The sequence below is a fragment of the Brachionichthys hirsutus genome, chromosome 19 (assembly GCF_040956055.1).
Source record: "Brachionichthys hirsutus isolate HB-005 chromosome 19, CSIRO-AGI_Bhir_v1, whole genome shotgun sequence".
Lineage (NCBI taxonomy): Eukaryota > Metazoa > Chordata > Actinopteri > Lophiiformes > Brachionichthyidae > Brachionichthys > Brachionichthys hirsutus.
The window spans coordinates 6,248,878-6,273,759 of NC_090915.1; the positions used below are offsets into that span (position 1 = coordinate 6,248,878).

The following is a 24,882-nucleotide window of genomic DNA, read 5'->3' on the forward strand; positions in this document are numbered from 1 at the left end:
AGAAATAAACCGTTCGACAATAAACCTGCTTCCCCCCCCCCCCCCCAAGCAATAAACCAGCAAAACAATCCAAAATCTTCTCGCCGAGTCAGGCATTATAAAAGGTAAAGACAGCCATAAAGGTCAGGTCACCGCCACATTCTTCCGTGACACTGCTGTGACCCTTTCCAATCCTGAGACAGAATTAATACCAGTAATGGTATCTGTGAGAGAGGACTTCCTGTCAGGCAACTGAATTAGAGATCTTCATATTGATTAACTTCTCAGCATTTTCAGCCTCTTTCTGTTAGACACAAAGGGTGGCAGAAAATGTACAAAAGAAACAGCGAGTTGAAAAAGAAAGAAGAAAGAAGAACATTCCATGTATTTAGTTGTAACTTTCTCTTCACTCTTTATTTCATCCTCAGAAGACTTATGTGGCTGATGTTACTACGGCAACCCAGACTCATCAGCGACAGACCATCCCCCGATTATCAAGACGAAGAAAACTAATGTGATACTAATACACATCCAGTCCACAGCCAGTTAATTTAATATAAATGAATATAATGTATGACCAAAAGATTATATATATCTGTATGTAACAAAATGTGTTACATTTTTATCTATCATTCTCAGTATATAATCATTGTGTGACATTAAAATGTATGGTTATAGCAATGTAATAAAAGAGAAAGATAAAAACACAAAAATAAAATACATTGACATTTAGAAGAAGTATAAATCCAAATTTTGTGACAAGCATTCAGCTGATTCTCTCAGTTCAGCACAAATTAAGCTGACAAAGCTTCATGAGAGCACAATCCTCCCCTCGGTTATATATTCCATATGCAGAGGCTTCACCCCCCCAGCTAACAGATGATGGAGACCATTTTATTGAGTAGCAGATGAGGCTGACAAAATCACGGTCTATATAAGCCAATGAGCTGCGTCACCACCCCACTGGCAGTCAGAAAATCATGATTGCAAATGGCAAAGAGAGACAAGAAATCAATGATTTAGCAATCTGCTTATGACCTTTAGATCAACTAGCGAGACCGAGCGAGAGCCAGCATCTCATCCCACTCAGGGCGATGTTCTCTCATCTCTGGCAGCTTTAAGGAAACTCTCAGTACGGTCCCAAGAGTGCATCTTCCCATTGACCAAAGCACTGAAAAATATGGGCTTTCTGGGGCATCATTTTGGACAGCCTAATAATTATCTAGAAGAAAATACATTTTCTCATGGAGTGGGCAGTCCTGGAATAGAATAGCAACAGAAGTCTTTGGCCAAGCCAATCCAATCCAACCACTCTGTGTGGCGTTCACGGGCCTCAAGGGAGAGGTGGCGTTTTCTGGTTCACATGCACAATGAGATCAGAAACTTTATTGATCCCCCCAATGGGTAATAAAAATCACCATTATAGCAGTTCAAGAGACGGCAAGTTACAAGACAGAGTAGAATCTTAAACATAAATGTGAAATGCAGGCTGCAAATATTTCTGTAAATGAAACACTTCGTCTAGGACTCAGCCACTGTTCAGCTAAGATAAGGATAATGTTTTTAAATGATATAACTATTTATCCACACACATTAGTAAAAACACACGAAACGACTGTTCTTACGGATTCAGAAGGTTTATTTTCAGACATTTATTCCCTTTTACCATCCTTTCATTAGCAAAATGTAAAGTATTAGGCACCAAATAATCATTCTGTAAACATGTAAGCAACAATATTCATAAAAATCGAACCTTGACAAAAGGTTCCGTATGTCCACACAACAGTCCATAAAACAAACGAACAGTTCCATTTAATGGCAGTCATTGTGACGGCTGTAGTATAATTTAGAATCTGGAGATTCCCTGGTTTATGAAGATGCATCAAGGTCCTTCAGGCGTTAACTGGCTTTGTGTCCACTTGGGGGCAGAATTATCATCTTTTAGGTGCGGTCTGGCTCTTCAGCCATCATGTCCTTGAGCTCGGCACTAATGGGGGGGGGGGGGGCGGGGGGGGGCTTGGGCTCTGATGCCGTACCTCGTTTGGTTAAGATTAGCAACTATAGCTAATCTAGCCTCATGCTAATGATGTCAAAGATAGTTTCAACAGTTCAAAGTGGCTTCACCAGCTGGCAGGACAGGTCTGGGATCGGGTCAGATCGGAATGATCGGGGATTTCATCACAGAGGATAATCAACGATTTAATGATTGTCGTGATCCACCTGAGATGTAAATGTTTATAAATGTCTCTGAACTCAGGAACACGTAATCTAATAGCACCAAAGCAGAGATTAGATGCGAGTCTGGACTCTGCTGTTGCTATGGGCAATACGCTCCCGACTACGATTTTAAAAATGCTCAGTTCAGTTAAGCATACTCTCAAGGGAAGTCCAGGTGCTTTAGATTCACATCATAGATCTAATTCAATCTAAACAGAAGTGAATAATCTGTTTAGATTGTCTGCATCTGAAAACCTCTACATGAAGAACTGAGCCAGCAGATTGCTCAGGCCCAGCATGATCAAGAAACTGTGGAAGAGGGCCGACGGTAATCTGAGGTTCCCCTGCCTCCTCAGGGAGATCATATGGATTAAAGCAGGAAACACAAACACCAACGCCAATCCACATGTTGCTCCAGAAAACCTGCGGGGGGAGACAGTGAGTCAGACCACAACAGATCATCTCCTGCGTTAACTTGATGACTCAGGAATACACGAGATGACTACGAAAAACAAAAACAGATCCTAATCGCCACACACATGCAGAATAACACGAGACGTCAGCGTTAGAAAAGGATCCATCAGTAACGAACACTAAAGCAAACCTGTAAAAAAAAATACTAATGAAACAAAACATGTATCAGATACATGTAATCTAAACAAAAAATAAGAAGAAATTGTGGCATTAATCACAACCAAATAAAACCGTCAGTCACTACAGACGTCAGAGAGAAGGTGAAATGAACAAATGAATAAAAGGACTAATCCTGATCCTGATGATGCAGACAGAGGTCGACGATGAGTGGCGACGCGTCAGCCACATACAAGGCAAGAGCCCTGAAGTAAACAAGCCAATCAGGATCCACGTTAGGAACTTATCCCATCATGAGACAGGGAAACAAATGCTGAGAAGTACAAAGGTGAAACTGTGCCAGAACAACAACAACTACAACACATACTGAACACGAGTGAATAATACCTTATGATGGACCCAATGTTGGGGTAAAACCTGGCCATCAGGACACCAGCTCCAACCACGACGACGTTCTGTGCCAGGACGTGGAAGAAGCTGAAAAGGACGTGATGGGAAAACGCTGGGAGAGGCGGCACAAAGGACTGAAGCAAATCCCAACGGCAACAAAGAGCAGGACTGTGATGAGGCCAACTTTAAATAGTTTCTCTACTTCCAATACAACCTTGTTACTATTCTGTACATTAGCGACCCCTTTAGTGTTACCTGGGGTAAGAGTTGCCAAATATCTGGCCCATTATCTGGACCCGCACCAAGTAGCCCAACAACGGGTAGACAGTGATCATCTGGAACAGCAGGAAGCTCCGAGCCACAAACACCATCACGTCACTGCAGGAGAAATTATCCAAGAAGTTCTGCAGAGGAGAAAACGGCAACGTTTTTAAAGTTGGACGGCGCAGGGGCGACCACGTGACCTCAGAGCAGCGCAAAAACATCGAAGTGTTAATGTCACCGGCTGAATGCAGTCTTTGGAGAGTGGCGGCGAGGGAAAGGAAGCGAAGACCATCACTCCCACGTAGAGGTAGGTCAAGCCGACGAGAAGATAAGCAATGGACAAGTCCCGCACCTGAAAACAAGAGGACACGGTCACCTTAGGATCCGCATCGCTAACAGATGAAACACGTCAGTCTCGCGTTGTTCTCACGTTGTTCTCTGGGTGTTTGTTGCTCTTCATTAAGGTGATGACGCAGTTGTGAATGAAGAAGGCCAAGGTCAGCACGCCGGTCAGCTGAGGGAAGAAAATTCTGAACTCTGAAAAACAGAAGAAAAAGGAGCCTTGAGCCCGAAAGCAGCTGTTCTGCTTCAGGACGTCCCACGTTCTCCCCTCTACACACATGGGTTGGGTCTTATTTCACTTTTACTACGAAAATCAACTTCACCTGGAACATAGAACTGGCTCGGGTCCAACCAGTGGACCTGGAGGTGGAAGCCGAGGCGGACCGCTTTCACAGTGACCAGCACAATCAGGTAGACCACCGAAATGGTGCCTTGACAGATGGATGAGTGCGAACCGGAACGGGAGACAACAGAGAATCAGATCGCTAGTGACCTCTAGACCACGTTACACACAGTACAGACACACACACACACACACAGTACAGACAGACACACACACACACACAGTACAGACACAGACACACACACACACACACACACACACTACAGACACAGACACAAGTTGATGCACCAAAAACGCTCTCGAGGCATGGATTAAATGTCAACTATAACAAGAATTCTTCTTGGAGTCTTCCACAAAGACGATATGCATCATCATCATCATCATCATCATCATCATCATCATCATCGCTCTCACTTCCGTTACCTAAGAAGGTGAACCTTGCGAAGAAGGAGGCGGAGCGCAGGCAGAGCAGCGGCAGCAGGAGGACGATCAGGTACAAAGGGACGGTGTTGGTTTTGCTCCACCAATGATGAAAGGGGCTGCCGTCAGAAGTGTCATTTCCACCGCCGATGTAAAACCCACCGGCGCCGCCGCTGCCGTTCCCCCCTGGGTCGGTGGCCGGGAATGGACAGAGGACTGGGGGGGGGAACCAATCAACGGAAGAACAGCAGCTATCTGATAAACATCCCAGGAAGCTCGGAATATTCAAGCGGGTCTGTGGCGTGGGAGTGGGCGTGGCTTACCTCTATCGGAGCCATTGGTTCCAAACTCCTTGTCCGTCACGGTGACATTGTGAGCGTAGTCTGTGGAACAGGGACGCGTCAGGCTCCTCGCGTTTTAGAGCCGGTCCGGCTTCATTGCGAGCTAACGGAGTGAACCTCAGTCACAACCGCCGGCCGTACACCGAACACAGAACGCCACTTACTGTAGATAAACTGCCCCGTGTTGTACAGGAAGTTGGACATGAGGACCCAGTAAACCACCATCGCTCCAATAAGGGACACCATTGAGAAGACCAAGCTGGACCACTGGCCGAACTTGCCGAAGTAGTACCTACAAACATCGGGGAGCTCCCAGTCAGATGTGTCCAGGTAGGCTGGACAGAACAGACACAACAACCGGTTAAACGACAAACATCCAGTGAACGAAACCCCCCCCCCCTCCCCCCGAGGAACCACCTGGTGGTTGTCGCCGAGCGGTCGTCAAGCGAGGACCAGCTGTACCGTATTCTGAACCGCAGTATCGTTGGACTTACGGATTCCCTTTGGCGATTTAATGACGATGTAACAGCAGTAGAGCATTAGCAGGCCTGTGAAGACCAGGATGATGATTCCCATGGTGAAACCAGCCTGCAGGCACAAAAGTCAGCCTTCACTTCTTTATTTGCCCTGCCCGGTAACTATAGGGTGTACATTCTGCAAAATATCTTATGTCATCTGTTTCAGGTACTTCACATCTACCCCATCAGGGTCTTTCCCTTTCATCCAGACCATGGATCACGGCGAGGCATGAAACCTCCCCGAGACCAAAGACTCCAGCCTTTCAGTCTGACCTTGAGCCGGTTTCAATCCGGAACCATGATTTGTTTTGCAGCACATTTTTTGGGATGGTTCAGAGACCAATTACAGTACGGGAAAGTTACAAAAGGCTACTGTCACCATTAAGCAAAAAAAAAACAAAAAAAAAGAGACTACCGGTAATGTAAGAAGTTAATTAGACTCTGCTCTAGACGTATCCCCTCAGTTCAACCAACACACATGACCTTTAACCCAGAATAGGTAGGTGAGAATCATCCATCGGAAAGTTGCTCAAAATGACATCTGTAAAAAAAGGAATTGGATGAAATGCAACCAGCGTCACAAATCCTGTCACATGAAGTCTTCACCTGCTTTAAAGCCCAAGGGATGCTGAGGACTGACGTCCCCATCATTGTGTTCCATATAGCGAATCTGTCAGGGGGGGGGGGGGGGGGAAACAAAAGTGCTAAAGAGCCCAGCAGAGCAACACATTTAAAAATGAAGACGGCGTTTAGTGCAGCTCGACGGTCCGACTGGCGACAGGAGGCTTACATGGTGATGATGCTGGGGTTTTTAGGGGCGTGCTCACTGCCCATCACCTTGAAAGCTGTCCCGAGAGGACTGTAGGCGTAGATCTCCTCTGGCGGGGGGACAACATGGTTGGGAGGAGTCTGGGGGTGCAGGGGGGGGGGGGGGGACACACTGAAGACAAAGCCCTCTCAGGTACAGCAATATGAGTGAAATGTAAAAGACCCTCCAGCACTAGTGTTTCACTTGTAGAGAGATCTATCTAAAAGTCACACTTTTCAAAATTTGCACCGTATGCACAAAAAAAAATACAAAATAAAAATGTAAATCAAGAAAGCAAACACATCTAAACCGGGAGGGGTCAGGCGCACCGAACCCTCGTCTCTGGGCCGTGACTGAACTTACTAGCAGTTGGTCCGATGAGCCGGTCAGTCTGCTGTAGTATTGGACTCGACTGTTGAGCACGGCAGCCTCGGCAGAGACCCGCTCCAGCGGGTCATCGGCGACGATGTTCCTGTGTTCCACATGGAAAGGCCTGGAACACCAGACGAGCATCAAGTTGTTTGTGTCAATGCTCAAACTCCACTCACGATCCCCCTCGGTTTATAGAATAGAGAGCCTTTATTGTGCTTGTATAGTGGCTACACAATGAGATTAGGAGCGCTGCTCCGTCTGGTATTTAGTAACAGATTTAAATCACTAAACCCGGTCCTCCGGCAAGAGAATTAACATCTCTTAAATTAAACTATGGACTCTGGTCATGTTGCCGGCTAGTAAAAGCCATTTTTTCATCATTTGACTCTTTGTTATTGACACAAAATGAATCAAAAACTACATGGATTAAAAATTAAATGGTCATTCAAAAATTATTTGGAGCACATATACAAAGCTGCTATATAATTTGGAATAAAAGGGAATACATTCACGAACAGAAACAGAGAAATAAAGGAAGTGCTTTAGATGCTGGGATCCTGGCTGGTCCGCGTGAAATACCAAAACTCAATTAAAATGCAAGGTTTTTCTCGTTTGACAACGTCCTCTTCATTGCAGGTTTTTCTCGCTTGACAACGTCCTCTTCATTGCAGCAAGTTCTGTCCAATTCCACGCCGCCTTCCTCTTTAATTCGTCCCGCCGCTCTTCAGTACCCGGCTAAAATGTTCTGAGCGGATGTGGACGGTTCACAGAACCGATTCATTCGAATTCATGCGTGACGCTCTCTGTTGTCTCGCATACGTACCGGCGCCGTGTTTGAGGGAACCCTACCTTTTAGTCTTGAAGTCCAGTGAGTCTGTGGAGCCCTGGTGTGAGTAACTTTCTCCAGGCTGCTCAGAGTCCAACAAAGGCCTGCTTTCGTCCTCCATCGTACCTCTGAACTGTGGCTAAAGCCTCCCTGCCGTCACCACCTGGAAGGGAGGAAGCACGTCGGCCACGTTAAAACGCCCCAGTAGGTGCCAGCTTCATGCCTGGTCTCCACTCAGGTAACGACAATCGTGTCATCGTATAAACACAGAGAACAGCGACAATCGTTTCTGTATAGGTTTGCACCCCGAGTGCTTTTCTGGTTACTCTTTTAAGCACCTTTGACCAACATGACTGTGATTTTTTGTTCTCTAACTGATCGAGCAATACATGAATATATTACCAATCTTCTAATTATGAGCAAAACGTTTTACACTCACAAATGTAAATTTGCTAAAAAAAAAGTACATTTAAATGTTTAAATTTACAATTTGCAGTAGAAATGAAACTTTTGAAAATATATATATAGAATTACTATTTTGCTCAAATTTTTTTTAAAAAAGCAAGTCAATCTGTGCTGTGATTTCAATATTTTTTATTTAAACTTCTATTATATATATCTATATATCTTACAGAGTTGTTTTCCTCCACTGTATTATATCACGACAACACGGACACAAAGTCCTATCACAAGAACCCAAAAAAGGTCCGCCGCGTCCAGCCACCGATTGAGTCGCTGATTGAGTCACTGATTGAGTCACTGATTGAGTCGCTGATTGAGTCACTGATTGAGTCACTGATTGAGTCACTGATTGAGTCATTGATCTGTTTTCGTGTCTTCGTGCGTGAAAGCTGACTCAGCGACTTTACGAGACACTCACGTGAGCGTATCTCTAGAAACCCACGTCTAGATCCACTCCACGCCAGAGTCGTTACCGGATACCGCGTCTCTTCTGTTCGCACCTTTACCGTAACGAGGTGACGTGATTAGATTAGATTAAAGGCTTCAATCACAGGTTGGATCGGAACAAGTTAAATCCGGAGCAGAGTGTCCAGAGCTCCCACCTGGTGCCTCCAGCTGATCTCAGGTCTGCGGTTCCAGCAGGTGTTACAGTCTGAGGTGAGCGGACGAAGACTTCAGCTCCGACTTCAGCTCCGACTTCAGCTCCGACATCAGCACACAGCGGCGGTTAAAGCCGAGACGGGACCGGACCGGAGCGGAGCGGCAGCTTCCCCCCGACCGACGTGCATCTGGAAGAGGCTAACGAGTCGCTGCGCTGCGGTGTCTTCTTCTCTTTGTTTACCTTCTTCTGGGAAACGCCCACCAGCGCCTCGTTGCGTTACTGCCCCCTGCTGGTCTGGAGCACCATGCACGCATGAGGAATTATCCCTTCCACATATCTGTTTGAGGCTAAAACAAATTAAAGGAGTGGAAAACAAAACAAATACAGTACAAAATAAATTTGGGATTTTTTTTTTGTGATGCTATGGGGGTTTAGTTTTCACAGTATCAGCTGATTTCCATGAGACAATGGAGTGGACACATGGATATCTCCTCAGTAGTACTGGGGGGGTAGTACTCTAAATTTCTGATATATACCGTATATTAGTTTTACCACCCTGAGTCCAAAAAAAGCAGGCTGCTGTAAAAACATAATAAACAGAAAGTGACAGTAAATCTACTTTGAAAATGTATTTAATAATACTTAAGATCAAAGAAGACCAAAACACACCATCACAGCCATTATGCTAGAAAAAGTACACGGGCTGGGACATTTAAAAAAGACAAATCAGCCTTGATATTTCAGTCAGGACCACTTAAATTAAACGAGATTCTAAATGTTCTTCATACCTTGATGGACATAAAGCAGTCCTTCATGCTTATGTCTGTCCCCCCTTCGCTGGTGATTTCGGCTACTTCCCACCCAAAGATGTGAGGAGCCAACACTACTGTCTTCTATTGTGAACACAACATTTTAAATAAACATTTTAATAGGTTATTTTGAAGTATCATTTTATCAAAAATCTATTCTTTTTAATACTATATGAACTTAAATAGACAGGGACAGACTGTTGCTCCCATGGAGCAGCATTATGGGGTAGGGCCTGCACATTCACTTTATTTGTGATGTAAATAGCTGCTGCTACCTGCATAGATATACAAATATATATCAAACGTCTGCAGGACAGTTCCAGTTGAAGTGCAGTCAGTAGGTCGTAGCGTCAGAAACGTCTTACCCAGCATCCAGCTGCTCTCAATGACCGCTTGGCTCAATGAATACCGCTCTAGTTTTCTGTTTTGGTTTTTTAAGACGTCCTGTTTGGCTACCTGAGAATAGCATTCAGATTCACAACACACACACACACACTTCTCAGTATACAGCCCAGAATCTGGGCCTTCTTAGACCATCATGCTAAATGGACTATATTTATAATCCCTTTCCAGCCTGTGAAGATTGACTTTTAATACAAGACAGCATTCAATCTTTCACATACACATTCATGCAGCAATGGCAGAGCCCAACATGGAAGGAACCACCAATGGATCAAATATCGGAAACCAGAACCAGCGATCAAACCATCATTTAATTGACAACATAAAAAGAACAATGATCAATACAAACAATAAACAAACACAGTTTTCTTTTTCTTTCTAGGCTTTCCAAATTCAAATAAACTTTCTCTGATGGCTCTCCGGCCAGTCTGCTACACGAAAACAGATCAAAGCACATTTACATCTGAAAAATTACAAAATGGTGTTGACAGATCGCCCAGAGATCTTTTGCACCATTATCACAAGCGTTACATAACTGTAAATACTTTGTCTTTCTTAAAACCCACGCTATGTGTTTGTTGGTTTACCTTCATGATGGTGATCTAGTTGTGCGCCGTTGCCCAGTTGGTCTGCGGAGACTGGCAGACGTGACGCGGGCAGCTAGACTTCCAGATTTCTTCCAACCACCAACAAATATTCCATTTCTCTTACCCTGACACGTCTACCATGTGTTTATGTTCCAGGTCATGTAGCTCGGGGGTGGGGGACACATGGAAGTACATGGACAACACTGAAACAGTCTTTAGAAATGCTCCTTCCCAATAACCAAACTGTAACAGTAAATGCAAGTAACTCGGTGTAGTCGAGTATTCGAACAATACTGGCGTGTTTGGCTGTCATATCAGAGTCGATGTCACAAATTGAAGGGCTATTGCATGTTAACAAATAGAAAGTTGGAATTTCCAAATTTCTGGCATCTTTGGGAAGCAGCACTATTTGAGAACAGTAGTAGGACATCGATTTGACTCTTTCTGTTCTTCTCAGAGACTCCTCTGTGCATGCACTCAGCTGGGGTCCACATAAAGAAGCACCTTTAAATATTGTAACGTAGCACCATTTTTATGCAGTTTTCCTTAGTATACGAGGACCCAACCATTTTGGCATGCATACACTCTAAGGAAGAAAACTGTTCAATGTAACATCACTTCAAATGTTACGAGGCAAGTATATCATATTCATACAGTACTTTACATGTAGAAGGACTAATACAGCACACAGAAAGAAAGTGCTCGAGTACAAAATGTCCTTGTTCTATATATAAGTGTTGCTACAGGACTATAGGACACAGCGTTGTTTTACGTTACATCTACCTAAATATACAACTGTTGACGTTTTCTTTACCTCAGTAATGCTTAAATGATTACCGAACATCTACACCTCCACAACTTCCACTGAAAAATCCTGATGATGAACAGATAACAGAGGAGGAAAACAGAGTCTTCTTCAGTATCACTTCACTGTACCTACACAAGCACAGATAACACACAAACACTTTTTCGGGGGGGGGTGCTCACTTGTAAAATGACCGTTTCGATTGTAGGTATGTTTGTTCCTTCCAACAGGTGAAGATATAGTCATAGTGTGGCGCTTTAAGGCGTGAGGGTTGGAAACAGTCCACACATGCTTTCATCACAGTCCAACATTCCGTCGGTGTCCTTCCTGTACGCTCTGCTGATCGTCCGCTTGGGGTCAAACCCTAACTCTGAGCACCCCGGTGATGAAGAAGAGCCGCCGTGGTGCAGAGGTACTCGTTTCCTGATCGACGTGACCGCAGAGAAGCTGAGCTCATTTTTTGAAATCAAAATCTGACCATAAGCATTTCTGCTGGTTGGGCCTTTTAACTAGGAGGAGGACGGTCACCTCCAGGCTGGGGAGTGTGTCTGAAGGCTTTTAATAAAGGACGCCAACATGCTGACATGTCCTCGTCTGAGCTCTGGGATAAAAGCAGGTCAAGTTCTGATCGTGTGAAATCTGTCATCCATTGGAATTAATGTGACCTCAGTCAAGTTGTCCACAGCTGCTCTTTCTACAGCCTCGTTACATTTAACAAAGGCCGAGGGGGTCCGATCTCTCTCTCTCCCTCTCTCTCTCACAGTAAAGGAGAGAGAAACGATTATAGATCACATTCATAACACTACATCATACAACTAAACAGTGACTCTTTATTTTATAGGTCCGTCTTTTCTGATAATTTACAAAATCCTTCCACCGATATAGTCGCCCTCTCTCCTCTGGACATGTCCAAGCCACAGAAGTAATATCGATATAAATAATATGTATTTATATAAGGTCAACTGTGACAGACAGAATAGTCCAGCTGTCCATTGAGCAGTTTCAGAACATATACTTGATTCTAGGACGCATTTGATGTTCGTGAAAGTGGTTGCGGTTCCGTCTCAAACGTCTCTTTTGCTGTTTGAGATCCCATATTTTCTGTTTTTCCACGTGTGCAACAGTTAAAGAGCTGCCGCACTGTCACACACACGTGATGCATTTCTTTCCTGAATTTACTGGATCCTTTTACACAGCATTCCTGTTAGCATTCACATTAGCTTACTGTTTATCATCTGGGTCTGATCGACTGTAACGGAACAAAAAGGGCAACAAAAAGCATATAACAAATATGAATATATTAAATAGCAACTTTTTATTATCCAAATAACACATTTATTTTTTTAAACACAGAAAGAACACTTGCGCTATATATTCTATATCTATTTATAAAATCCTATTTTATATTTGAGATGTATTGTTCTTTTAGATATTCTATAGCTCTCGTATGAATCTGTTTAGCTCCGCAGTGTGAACATTATTTCCCAACAAAAGGGAAACGTCTTTATAATGTAGTCGCGGCTGCAGCTCGTCTGCCTCCAAGCACGGATCCGTGATTGTCACTTTTCACTAAAGGCATGGAGAGAAATGGTCCCACTATGTCAACCCATTCAAACGCGACAGAAACAAAGTGCAGCTTTAATTAAAGTGCTGTTTGGCCTCATATTTGGGATTCAAGCGGACTATGACATAATTCATGTTCATTTACCACATAAGGCTTATAATACTCATTATAGTCTTGGCTGATATAGTATTTTATCTTTGATAACATTTTTCCTAATTCCATCAAATCAATGGAATATGTTTTTGATTTCCTAATTTGATGGGGTTTGTTTTTTTATTAAATAAATTGTGCTTTCAATTACGCTTCTTACATGATTTATACAATTCTATCCATTTATATGAAAATAAAGACTCGATGAATCAGACCAGACTCTACAGAACACACACGCCAACCTAGTCCTGTGCTTTTCACGCACCTGAAGGCATCACAAGCAGATCCAGCAATCTAACTTAACATATTTGATCTCCACCTCAAATAGCAGGAATTCTACTTTAACTTAGTATTGACCTTGGGGATGGTATTCTATAGAAAACTGACGGCGCCGTTTCTATAGAATCAATAATAACTAGTTTAGATAGTTGATTTCCTTTTATTCCTAATATGGACTAGCACAGCAAGGATCACTTGGAACCTCTTGGCTGCATTTCAGAGTCATCAGTATTATTCTCAGGAAGCAGGAGGAGGAGCGATGCAACAGGTCGACATTGTTTTATCTTCAGGATCAGTCTATGGCTCACACTCCTGCCCAATTACAGTGGATTAAAGCTGAGTTTCTGTTGGACTATTGAAAGGATTTGTTTGTTGTTTGAAGTGTGTGATATTTAATGACCTGACATCAGGAAAAAGCTTTTGAGCCCTTGTTATTTGTAACTTCATTGTCTGGTCTGAGAGAAGACCTTGAATCTGACATCTGAATCAGGCTCCTTCATCCTCTTTCACCACACACAGCGAGTGCACAGTGCACACAGCTCCATGTACGGAACCAGAAGCAGCACTGGAATATTAGGATTCCCAGTGCAGAAGAACCCAAGAGGAGCTTAAGATGAAGACAAAAGTAAAAGATGCATGAAAGCAGAAGCGAATGAGTACAAAGACATTTTAAGGCCTTTCAGAGCAGGATCTTTAGCCCTTTCTATACCACGCATAATGAATGTTCACTCAGTAGCAGTGTGGCTCGAATGATGCGACAGTCCATCACCAATAGCAACACACTCTGAGCCTTATTCCATCTTAACATTGTGAGGCGGGGGGGGGGGGGCAACATATCCAGCCAGGATATCATAAACCTCCGGTGGACGGCTGAGAGCAACCACTAAGACAATGGAGAAACGCAGGACCGATTCAGTGTCAGATTTAGCATCATAGATTTGTCTCAAATAAGACGCTGCAGCTCAAAGCTGGTCTGTGAAGGACACGGTCACATGGCAGCCGTCGTTGTAAAGAATGATCGGCCTCTCACGACGAGAGGCAGACAGCTAATGCTAGTCGAAACAACCACCTCTGATCCTTCAAATCCAGAAAAAAAATCACTGAACAAAAAATACTAATCAGAATCACCATAAACTCCTTCAGCAGATTCAGGCGCTGCGGCGCTGAGATCTATGTCACAAAGGTCGGCGCCGCTCGTTTCCCTGGTAACGACTTCCGTTCAAAAAAATCCTTCATCGAGTGAAAGCCTCATTTAAAATGATCTGAAGTAGATTAATCTGCAGGTATCAGCTGAATACGTGAAATAACCAGCCGTCAGGGCCAACGGCTACCAAACCCAACCCAAAATGGGGACGTGTGCTGGTCTTCAGTGGGGGTGTGGCAGGTGACGGGTCCTTTCCTATCGGCGGGAGCCAGGTTTTCTCAGCTGGGGGGGGGGGCAGCTGGAGGCAACAGCGACAGCGGAAGCTATGAAACAGTCTCCCTGGTAGGCCCAAAAAGAAAGTTCTGCAACATCTGAGGGTCCAGACTGTCGTCATGGAGATGTTTTGTCGCACGCTGTACATCGTCAGGTTCTACCACGGTCCCTCCTGACGCCAGGGACCGGAGTTCACCTGTCCATAGGTGACACCTGAAGCTTCTCCTCCATTTTGCCCCCCCCATACGCCGACCATGTCATGACGTTAACTACTGTTACTATAGCAACACACGTATCCTTAAGACATCTATGTGTCATAAGCAGCGTTTTTTTTACATTGAGAAGAGGTGCGTTTTTTAAATCGTGGATACAGTCATGTGACCCGAGGCCGGACGCGGGAATGATGCCCGGCGCGCCAGCGAGGATCCGCTAAGTGCGTTCTGTGTTCCGGTGAACTTAGTGAACACGAGGAACGTGTTTCATGCGTTCACCTTTAACAGAAGAACTGTGAGGGGACGACAAAAGGTGGCGGGTTGAAAATGATACCGAGGGCACCTGAAGGCTCCGGTGTGCGTGGCATTATTGTTCATTCCTGTCATGACCTCATTTCCTGTCAGAACGCTTCTGCTGGGGCAGCCGTCGCAAAATGGCTTCATCCCAAACGAATGCGTTTTATGTTGTTGTTGTTGTTTTTTTGCAAATCCTCAGTGACACCGATCAAGAAGACGAGGCGATAACGTTGTTTTCCTGTCACTATATTCCAGTTTTAAGATGGGGGGGTGGGGGGGGGGGTGGCTCTGGGTGGGGGGGGGGCTCACTCTGGACACACGCGAATCAACCGATCACACTCACACTTCAGGTCTGCTGCACGTTTCTGACCGGGGGGACGCCAGAGAACCCGTCAGGAACCCACGCAGCCGTGAGAACAACGTGAACCCAGGACCTTCCCGCCACCAGCGGGTTGCCTTGTACTTCAAACAAACTACTTTATTGCCACAGACGATCAGATCACTGTATCAGAGCGATCAATGGTCTGGAGCACAACGGAGACCAATGCGGGGAACAACTGTGAAGCTGCAGAGCCAGAAGAACGAATGGAAAAGGCCAACCGGGTCTGGTTGGGTTGTCTAGTCGTCATGGAGAACTACCGGTAGTACTATCTTGAACTCGATTATTGATCCCACTAATGTTAGGATTCAATACCTCTTCCAATGAAACAATAATTTACAGCACAATTTTAAATGGTGGGGTGGGGGTGGGGGGGCAAAGAACCTAAAGAAGCTGGGGTCGGCCCTGAATGGATGATGATGGGGGGGGGGGTCAGAGATCACCTGATCTCAGCGTGTTCACCAGCCTGTCTTCGGTGCTGGACTTTGGGGGGGGGGGACACACCGCAGGCCTACGTCATTTCAGGTGAAAGGTCACGTCGGGACGTTTTTCCATGCGGGTCAGTCCTCCAGCTCCTCGCTGTCCTGCCGGCCGTCTGTCCTCTTCTCTTTGTGGCAGGAGAAGATCCGCCGCATCTCCTCGTCGTACCGGATGAAATTCTCTCCGAACCGGGCCCAGGCTTTCAGCGGCACCGTAATGGTGTTTCTGTACGGCTGCCGCACCTCGCTGATTTTTAAAAAGACGCCGTACCGATTGGACCCGACGTCAAAGTAGAACCTCTTGTTGTCCACCCGGAAGGACGCGGCCTCCGGGAGCTCGGGGCTGGGGTCGTGGCTCCTGGACCCCCCCCTTGCGTCCTGGCTGTCCTCGTCTCCGTAGTCTTCGATCAGCTGCGACAGCGCATCCCGGAACTCGATCAGCCCCTGCGCCGGCAGCACGATGGTCTGCTCGATGCCCTGGCCGTAGTAGCCCATGGTGCCGTGCCCTTTGCTGACGGTCTGCCGTATGCGCAGGAACCGACCCCGCTGGTTCTCCTTCAGGTCCAGGAAGTACTTCCTGTTGTCCCTCTCGATGAATTCGCTCTTCAGGACGCGGTGGGCATGGTCGTCCGACGCCGCGGAGCAGGTGGGAGACGCCGCCGCCGCCGCGTGCTGCTCCTGCGTTCTCCTGCGGGGGTCGTGCGCCCGGCCCTGGCCGTCGTTGGAGTGTTCGTCGGGCTGCGGTGGCGCCGGCCCCCCCCGCAGCCCGATCCGCGCGTAATAGTCTATGAAGTCCCCCAGGCTGTAGCGCAGAGCGGGGGCCATGGACATGGACAGCGTCAGCTTGCTCTTCCTCACGTTGTCGTGGCGGCCTCTCCCGATCCACACCTCGGCTATCTTCAGGAAGCGTCCGCGGACGCTCTGCTTCACGTCCAGGTAGAAGCGCTTCTTCTGGATGTCGACGCGCTTGGAGGCGAGCTCCTGGATGTCGGTGCCGGGCTGCGGCTGCGGCTGCGGCGGCTGCGGTCCGGGCTGGACGTACTGCTGGGTATAAGTGGACCTCTGGAAAGAATCGGATGCAATCTTACCCCTGGTTCTGTCCATCCCTCTGCAGCATCCATCAGCCATCATGATTTGTATTCCTCTGTGAGACGGCCCAGGACAAAGCGCGTCTCCATCCCCGTGCGCAGCCGACGCGCCAGCGGAGCAGCCTCGTTCATGCGATCGGCTGCAGAATCCTCGAATGACCCGAAAATGGCAGCGGGTCCGCGTCACGGTTCGGATCGATATTTACCCTCCTTCACCTGTTTGCCTCGCAGCTGCACCTTCTGCAGAGTGGGTTGAAAAGGCAGCCGAGCTGAACCGGGAGGAGGCGTCCGATACTACCGGGACATGAACCCGGTGAACCGGGCCCCCCCCCTCCCGTCCTGAAAATACCTCCGTTAAAGAGACACGGAGTTCAGCTGCAGCAGCGATAAAGAGCCGATCACACTGGTACCAGTTATTATTGATCATAGAGCTGCACACTGGTACCGGGTTATTATTGATCATAGAGCTGCACACTGGTACCAGTTATTATTGATCATAGAGCTGCACACTGGTACCAGTTATTATTGATCATAGAGCTGCACACTGGGACCAGTTATTATTGATCATAGAGCTGCACACTGGGACCAGTTATTATTGATCATAGAGCTGCACACTGGGACCAGTTATTATTGATCATAGAGCTGCACACTGGTACCAGTTATTATTGATCATAGAGCTGCATACTGGTACCAGTTATTATTGATCATAGAGCTGCACACTGGGACCAGTTATTATTGATCATAGAGCTGCACACTGGGACCAGTTATTATTGATCATAGAGCTGCACACTGGGACCAGTTATTATTGATCATAGAGCTGCACACTGGGACCAGTTATTATTGATCATAGAGCTGCACACTGGGACCAGTTATTATTGATCATAGAGCTGCATACTGGTACCAGTTATTATTGATCATAGAGCTGCACACTGGTACCGGAGTTATTATTGATCATAGAGCTGCACACTGGTACCGGGTTATTATTGATCATAGAGCTGCACACTGGTACCGGAGTTATTAGTGATCATAGAGCTGCACACTGGGACCAGTTATTATTGATCATAGAGCTGCATACTGGTACCAGAGTTATTATTGATCATAGCGCTGCACACTGGTACCGGAGTTATTAGTGATCATAGAGCTGCACACTGGGACCAGTTATTATTGATCATAGAGCTGCACACTGGTACCAGAGTTATTATTGATCATAGAGCTGCACACTGGTACCAGAGTTATTAGTGATCATAGAGCTGCACACTGGTACCAGAGTTATTATTGATCATAGAGCTGCACACTGCTACTGGGTTATTATTGATCATATTTATTTCATAGTTTGTACTGATTTACAACATCAAACTTTAACTCAATGAACATTTAATACCAAAGATAATGCTTCAAATAACATCAACAATAGAAGTCAGCGATTTTCCCTCTTTGATGCAGCGCGACACAGAAAACCTTGAATATTCTAGACACAGAAACACAGCAGGCACTTTAAAACGCAGCATTAAAAGATAAGCGCAGAAACACAACGAGTGTTCAGCGACTGAACATTCCGGTTTGTGTTCGATCGCAACAGGATGCGAAGCGGCGATGCTGGGACACACGGGGCTGAGACGGCGTCTCCGACACGGCCGTCTGTAGCCAAGTCACACCATTACCCAATCTGCATCCGCAAGTAAAGCAGCCGAAATGAGCCGCGGATATTCCATTACTAAGCCTTTTATTGCACATGCGTCAGGTACATGTCAGTCTAAAGCGTGTTCAGAGTATATTTTCCATAGGTCCCCGATGTACAGTATGTCTCATGACAAGGTCCACCTAAATACCGTTTCCTGTCAGCTTCACCAATCAGACATTTGAAATCATCATCATGTGACTTAAGCTGTTCTATAAACACTTTAGTGTAAAGATATGGTTGTAGTATTTGCATCAGTCAAAATTCAAAGCTAGCAAACTACAGTAACAGGTTCACATTGCACTTGATTGAGTACTGTCCCAGAGCATCGTGGACCATTCGCATTTTCTTGCTTGAAAGACATGCTGGACTCAGTCTTCAGCACTGCGTGAAAGTGAAAGTGACCTTTCTGTGCTCTTACTGCAGCCTATAGCCTCCCAGCTGAGGCATGTAGCTGGAGACCGGTGCGGCCGGCATCCAGTCACGCGACTGGCTTCCTGTGGAGGTCTTCTGCTCAGAGTCCTCTTCCAGAGGACAGAAGTCCAGAGCCTGCAACGCCTCCTGCTGCCCCGTCTCAGCCGGGTCTTCGTTCAGAAAACGTTGAGACCGTCTGCTGCCTTCCTGCAGCAGCATGTCGGAGTTCTCCTCAGAATCCAGCAGCGGCTGCGTGGACTCGGACCGGGAAAAAACGGCCTGTTGGGGTTGGCAACTGGGCGTCTGGCCCTTGTAGCCGTTAGAGGCCACCACAGAGGAATACTGAACGGTGCTGGCTGTGGTGTCGGCGATGTCGCCGCCCTCGTCACTGTCAGACACACTCTGGCGAGGCGACGACATGCAGGACGAGCCGCCGATGCCGCTGCTGTGCTCCTCAGAGAGGTACTTGTCTTTCTTCAGAGGAAGACTCGTTTTGTCCTCCTCAAACACACTCTTTCCATCGCACGCATCCGCATCAAGCACACTGATGCCAGACAAGCAGTTCTCCTTCGGTGTCTCCGTCTGTAGTCGGGGGGAGGAATAAAAAGCTAAAGCATTTCCAAAAATATGATCTTCTTCTTACACTGGTGTACTGCATTAATATACAGTATTTAAATACTCAACATACTAGCACACACACGAGTGTCAAAGTAAAGCTCAGTTCTTACTTTCAGAGGATAATCAGGAGACCAGTTCCCAATGGTGCTCTCCCCAGGATTAGGAATTCGGGGCCAAAAATTATCTTTGATCCTGGAAGAGATCAAAAATTGATAGTTGTGCATCTAAGAAACTTCAGGTATGTCAACTTAGTAATAGACGAGCAATCGCGTATTGCAACGTTTTCATAGTCCCCCCCCCCCTTTTCTTTTAAAAGCCGTGCATGGTTTGGATGAAGGTCAGGGTAGGCTAAAAATGACGAGCTTCAGTGTTTAAACTGCTATAAAAAGGGATCCAACAAAGACAGACCATTTCATTGTGTGAAAGAGAACCAGAACCCGGCAGGTCCCAAACTCAGTTCTGACCACAACATACGGAACTTACACTTCTCTCTTGTAGAAGCACAGCAGCATGGTGAGAAGAACCACGAAGAGAAAGCCGAAGCTCACTCCCACAACGATGCCCTCGATCTCTCCTGGTGCTGGGGGGGGGGGGGCAAAGACGCCGATTAGTCACGATGACAACAGGGTACCGAGTCAACTGTCCACACAACTCAACAGCAGGACGTCATCTCAACCAATAGCTAATCTATATAACTGGCAGAGATCACCCAACTAAAATAATCAATACCAGAATGAGAACCAATTATCCAACTCAACGTCATCAAAATAATCAATATCTGAACTACACATCTAGATCTGAACATCCGACTCAAGTTCAGCGCATACAAGATGAAGTACGAGCACGGCGGACGCCATCTTTGACTTCCCGTCGGCGCGGTTCCACTCACCGTACTTCAGAGTGGTGAACGTGTAAATGGAGCCATCTGCGTATCCCGTGATGGTCGAAGCTCGAACCCAAACGTCGTACCTGGTGTTCCCCGACAGCGACGGGAGGATGTATGACGTGGCGCCGGCCGGCACCGTCGTGGCTGCAAATGAGCAAAACAGAAGTCAGGAAGTTCAGCCAGACCGACGGGGTGGCACCGCAAACCGGAGTCACATGATGCGATGGATCCGCACCGTGTGTTTTAGTCCCATTTGTACAAAATATTGTGTAGTTTGTGATGAAGCCTTGCCGCCTGCTTTGAGGAATCTCCTTCCACACCAGCTTGGCACGATTGCGCTCCGGATTACCGTCAACGGCCGGGCCTTCCAACGGAGCTGGAACAACAGCAACAATCACGGAATCGCACAACTGTGACTTATCGGAAACCAAACGCGGAACAGATGGCTGCATGTCATCTGGCAGGCTTCCCAAGGGAAAACGTTAAGCCAAACATTTCTATTTTGCTAAGAAAATACAAAGAAAGCATGCAGGAGGTCTCCTCACACACACACACACACACACACACACACACACTCTCTTACCTCCTTGCTCCAGATAGGCTTCTAAACTTGCTGGCTTCCCGATCTTTCTAAGGCGTACGGGATACACGGACACAGTGTAGCAGACGAACTTCCGAAGGCTCCCTAGACGGAGATATGAAAGCGATGTCAGGTATCAGGAAGTACATTTCGACTTCACATCCTCGGGTCCGAGATCGTACCTGCAGCAAGTGTGAAGTCGACCGAGTATTTCCATTGTACTTGCACAGTAGTTTACAGTGACTAGACACATTCCAACAGGTTTTCACACCATTAAATGAAGGGCATGCTGACACGCTTTCCAAGTCTTTAGGAGAGAGGGATCACCTTTAATGGCGGTGCGTCTGGTGCCTCCGGTTTCCCTCTGCCAGTCTGCCTGACCATCGGCAGCCCATTCCACCACGTATTCCGACGCATCTTTACTGGACTTCCATTCCACCCACAGCCGGCCCTCACGGGACGACACCTTCAAGTCTTCCACTGACGGCGGTTCTGTAACAAAAAAAAACAAAAAACACTTGGAATACTTTTATTGATCCCGAAGGGAAATTCTATTTGCAGCAGTGCTACACTTAACAAAACTATTTTAAGACCATGCACATGGTGCAATAATAGAATGAAAGCGTGCATGTAGTGTTCTCAGAAATCACCACGCTTTCACGTTACATTTGGGGGGTACATAAGGCGCGATTATCCCCTCATTAACATTTAGAACTTGCATGACATCGTTCCCTGAAAACAGCAGAGCTATTTCAAGCTGCTATTGAGAGCAACGCTTGTCGATAGCTTTACAGAAAACACCCACCTTGTGATTTTTTAAGGAGGACGATCGATGCCTCGGGAGATACCCCCACAGAGTTGACGGCAGTAACAGAAACTTTAACGGATTCATTGTTTGCAAGGCGGATTTGTTTAAGGAAGGAGATCTTCTGCAGGCCGAAGTTTCCGTCTGCCTCCGAGCCGTTAACTGGAATGCTCTCCCATTCCCAGCTTCCGTTCTTCCCTTTATCCCTTTGGTCTTGAATCTTGATGTTGTAACTTGTAATCCTCCCATTTCGATGGACAGGTTCCTGGTGGGGAATATGTTGCCATCATCTCATCAGGTACATATTAAAACATTTGTAGTGTTATTACGTCGCATGGTTTCTCTATTAAATAGAAGGTGGTGAATTTACCTTAGAAACAAATTGCACACGTCGTGTATTCATGTCGACTCCCTCAGAAATGATTCTCCACAAATCCGGTTTACTTTTTGGTTCTGGGTCAAGTCAAAATAGAAGAAAAAAAACCAGAATACTTGCTTCACAAGAAGAGAAATCATCTCACATATCTCTAACTTAGGGGTATAACATGGAATGCTCAAAAGAGCCTGTACAAAAACTAGCAGAAAATGGTGTTTGCCAGCCAGCATCTACTGAAGAAATCAAATTAAATAAAGAGTTTTAAAGCACCCTTCCATACTGTGGTGCAATGATTTAAATGTGTGGAAGCAGTGTGAACACGGAGCCGCGGAACTCACGGCCCTCCGGCGTTTTCTTGGTGGCGTTTGCGCTCCAGTCGCTCCAGTAACCGTAGCCAGGTCTGGCCTGTCTGCAGCGCACCTGGACGATGTAGATCGTGTCTGGCTGAAGGTTCTGGAGTCTGAAGGACTGCATGGACTTGGCCGTGTCCACAAGCGGGACCTGAAACAGAACGTCAGCATTTCATTTGGAACACTACAGCAGCAGACCCGTCGGACCCGAGACAGGAAACGGATTCGATTCACGTGCATCGCACATGTATTCGTATTCTAACAGAAACGAAACACGACCGACGCTACCGTCGGGGCTCTGATGTGAAACAAGCACTCACATAAGTCCAGTTCTGAGCTCCTTCGTGGGAGAATCTGATTTCATATGTGAATCTCATATATACTTGAGGAATAGGATGACTCCAGTTTATGAGAAGAGAGGTGGGAAATCTGTCCTCTGAAAAGACATCGACATCTGACGGAGGGTTTGTTTTCACTGGAAAAAAAAAAAGGACAATCAATCAATCAGCTGTCATTAATGCAATAAAATAGTTTGTTTGTTTGTTTACACTAGACCACAAGCCTATCAGAAGAGACAAACATAAAAGGCACCATGCGTTTATCTTACCAAACCAGTCAGCATCCTCTTTCAGATGTTCCGTTTCCATCTTTCCCAGCTCATTCTGTGCCTCAACCCAAATTTCCAGATGCGTATAAAAGGGGAACGTTTCCCCGAGAGACACTTCAGCATTGCTGCCATTCGTCTTAATCTGTAACTGAGCTCTCCTGACAAAAGAGAGAGGTCAAACAATCAGAAGAGCAATACCTACACACAGACATATTCGTACGGCTAAATAAAACACACACAAAGAGTACTGTACAAAAGACATTGATTTACAAAGTCAACCCTAAATGCGTTTGCACCATTTAGGAAAATCTACAGATAGACGCCCAGCTTTCAAATGTTAACCGACAGAAGTGATTCTGTACTCACAACATGACTACATTCAGCGTGTAGATTGTGGGGAAATGTACGCTTTGATGTCCTACTGGTTCCCACACACAGGACAGGATTGTAGAGATCTCGTCTTTCTCTTGAACCGCCACACAGGACAGATTCTCAGGCTTCACCGGAGGATCTGACGTGGTGACAAACGACTCTTAACTTCAGCTTTGAGTAAGATTTCACACAGAGGCAACTGGAATGTGACGCTCATAGAGGAGATGTGAATACAAAACACACTGGATGTATTTTAAAGTCAACCGCAGCTCAGTGAAGCTGTATGCAAATTAGTAGAGGAGAAATTTAAAGCCGGAGGGTCTTGGATGCTCATAGTAGTTTACTAACAAGCTATTTAACAGTCGTTACTAATACAAACTTACAGCCTTTGGTAAGGATGATTCCGTGAATAAATTTCCCATTGTTCAGGAAGACATAATGCGACACTTCCTTGGAGAGGCAGAACAACCATTGAGGTTCTTCGCCCCTGACGGGGATCGTGACAGCGAGAGCCGACGTATTGATTTTGGTGTACTGTTCTTCGGGCACGATATTTTCAGACAGCTTCCAGTAGAGATCATCTGCTGAAACCTCCGTGGTGTCGATGATCACGCAGGTAGCCGTGAAGTTGCCGCCGATCTCCAGCACCGGAGACTGAGGAGCGACCACCAGATGGTTTACTTGAAAATGGTGAAAGAAAAAAAAAACATGAAAGTTTGAGTCAGATTTTTCAGACTCTTGCATCTCCATAAATGGTAAATGTTGAACGTCTGAACTCATACAGCTCCTAGACAGGCAGAGAGACAGACAGACAGACAGACCGGTAGAGAGACAGACAGACAGACAGACAGGCTACTACTGACCTATCGCATGTAGCGCAGAGAAGAGGCAAGCTAGCACAAACAGCTGAGGAAGTCTTCCGGCCACCATGATGACGACCAGCTGGGAATATAACACATCAGAGAGTATTACCCCGAATAAACGAAGAGTTCATGACTGGTCAAGGATGAATTTCACAATAACAACAACTCGTGAACGTGAACATTTAGCTTAGCACGTCTAGCTCACACTTTCCATCCCTTGCTAACGCCATTTTGCTTCCATCATCGAGAACAGGAGGGTTAGGGAACAACTTACCTGACAGGCGCCGGGTTTATAATATTTGCGGTATTAATTTCATCGTCTTTAAGGTTAAACACCTCGCTAAACACGTCAGGACAGCTAGCAGTCCAATAAAAAGGTCCTGGGGTAGAA

At 46.1% G+C, this 24,882-nt stretch overlaps 3 protein-coding genes across 3 annotated transcripts; all 3 read right to left on the bottom strand.

The window, feature by feature from the left end:
- Positions 1–1,603: 1,603 nt before the first annotated feature.
- On the bottom strand, positions 1,604–8,564 carry slc38a9 (solute carrier family 38 member 9). The gene is made up of 15 exons (XM_068752931.1): positions 8,476–8,564; positions 7,435–7,574; positions 6,577–6,706; positions 6,196–6,314; positions 6,012–6,075; positions 5,382–5,475; positions 5,052–5,222; positions 4,870–4,929; positions 4,550–4,762; positions 4,107–4,214; positions 3,872–3,978; positions 3,680–3,793; positions 3,433–3,581; positions 3,175–3,264; positions 1,604–2,619 (listed from the first exon to the last, which is right to left on the bottom strand). Exons 2-15 carry the CDS (start codon positions 7,530–7,532, stop codon positions 2,454–2,456), a joined length of 1,683 nt encoding a protein of 560 aa, XP_068609032.1. The 5' UTR covers positions 7,533–7,574; positions 8,476–8,564; the 3' UTR covers positions 1,604–2,453.
- Positions 8,565–15,935: 7,371 nt separating this feature from the next.
- Positions 15,936–16,988, bottom strand: purg (purine-rich element binding protein G). The gene has a single exon (XM_068752899.1). It carries the CDS (start codon positions 16,983–16,985, stop codon positions 15,936–15,938), a length of 1,050 nt encoding a protein of 349 aa, XP_068609000.1. The 5' UTR covers positions 16,986–16,988.
- A 1,255-nt stretch (positions 16,989–18,243) lies between these two features.
- On the bottom strand, positions 18,244–24,869 carry il6st (interleukin 6 cytokine family signal transduce). Its single transcript, XM_068752738.1, has 16 exons — positions 24,766–24,869; positions 24,492–24,570; positions 24,012–24,308; positions 23,623–23,767; positions 23,257–23,414; positions 22,970–23,124; positions 22,638–22,800; positions 22,294–22,376; positions 21,924–22,188; positions 21,446–21,610; positions 21,122–21,223; positions 20,798–20,914; positions 20,542–20,682; positions 20,136–20,232; positions 19,763–19,844; positions 18,244–19,616 (listed from the first exon to the last, which is right to left on the bottom strand). The coding sequence occupies exons 2-16, from the start codon at positions 24,556–24,558 to the stop codon at positions 19,038–19,040; spliced, it is 2,616 nt and encodes an 871-aa protein (XP_068608839.1). The 5' UTR covers positions 24,559–24,570; positions 24,766–24,869; the 3' UTR covers positions 18,244–19,037.
- Positions 24,870–24,882: the final 13 nt, after the last annotated feature.

What these genes read in the sequence shown, in the direction of transcription:
- slc38a9 (XM_068752931.1), bottom strand. Translation starts at nt 7,532, where the DNA reads ATGGAGGACGAAAGCAGGCCTTTGTTGGACTCTGAGCAGCCTGGAGAA. An exon ending in AACCAATGGCTCCGATAGAG is followed by an intron (nt 4,763 to 4,869) that starts GTAAGCCACGCC and finishes TCCCCCCCCCAG; the next exon opens with TCCTCTGTCCATTCCCGGCC. An exon ending in TTTGGCAACTCTTACCCCAG is followed by an intron (nt 3,265 to 3,432) that starts GTAACACTAAAG and finishes CGTCCTTTTCAG; the next exon opens with CTTCTTCCACGTCCTGGCAC.
- purg (XM_068752899.1), bottom strand. Translation starts at nt 16,985, where the DNA reads ATGATGGCTGATGGATGCTGCAGAGGGATGGACAGAACCAGGGGTAAG.
- il6st (XM_068752738.1), bottom strand. Translation starts at nt 24,558, where the DNA reads ATGGTGGCCGGAAGACTTCCTCAGCTGTTTGTGCTAGCTTGCCTCTTC. An exon ending in CTCTGCGCTACATGCGATAG is followed by an intron (nt 24,309 to 24,491) that starts GTCAGTAGTAGC and finishes ACCATTTTCAAG; the next exon opens with TAAACCATCTGGTGGTCGCT. An exon ending in CAGACGCACCGCCATTAAAG is followed by an intron (nt 21,224 to 21,445) that starts GTGATCCCTCTC and finishes ATCTCCGTCTAG; the next exon opens with GGAGCCTTCGGAAGTTCGTC.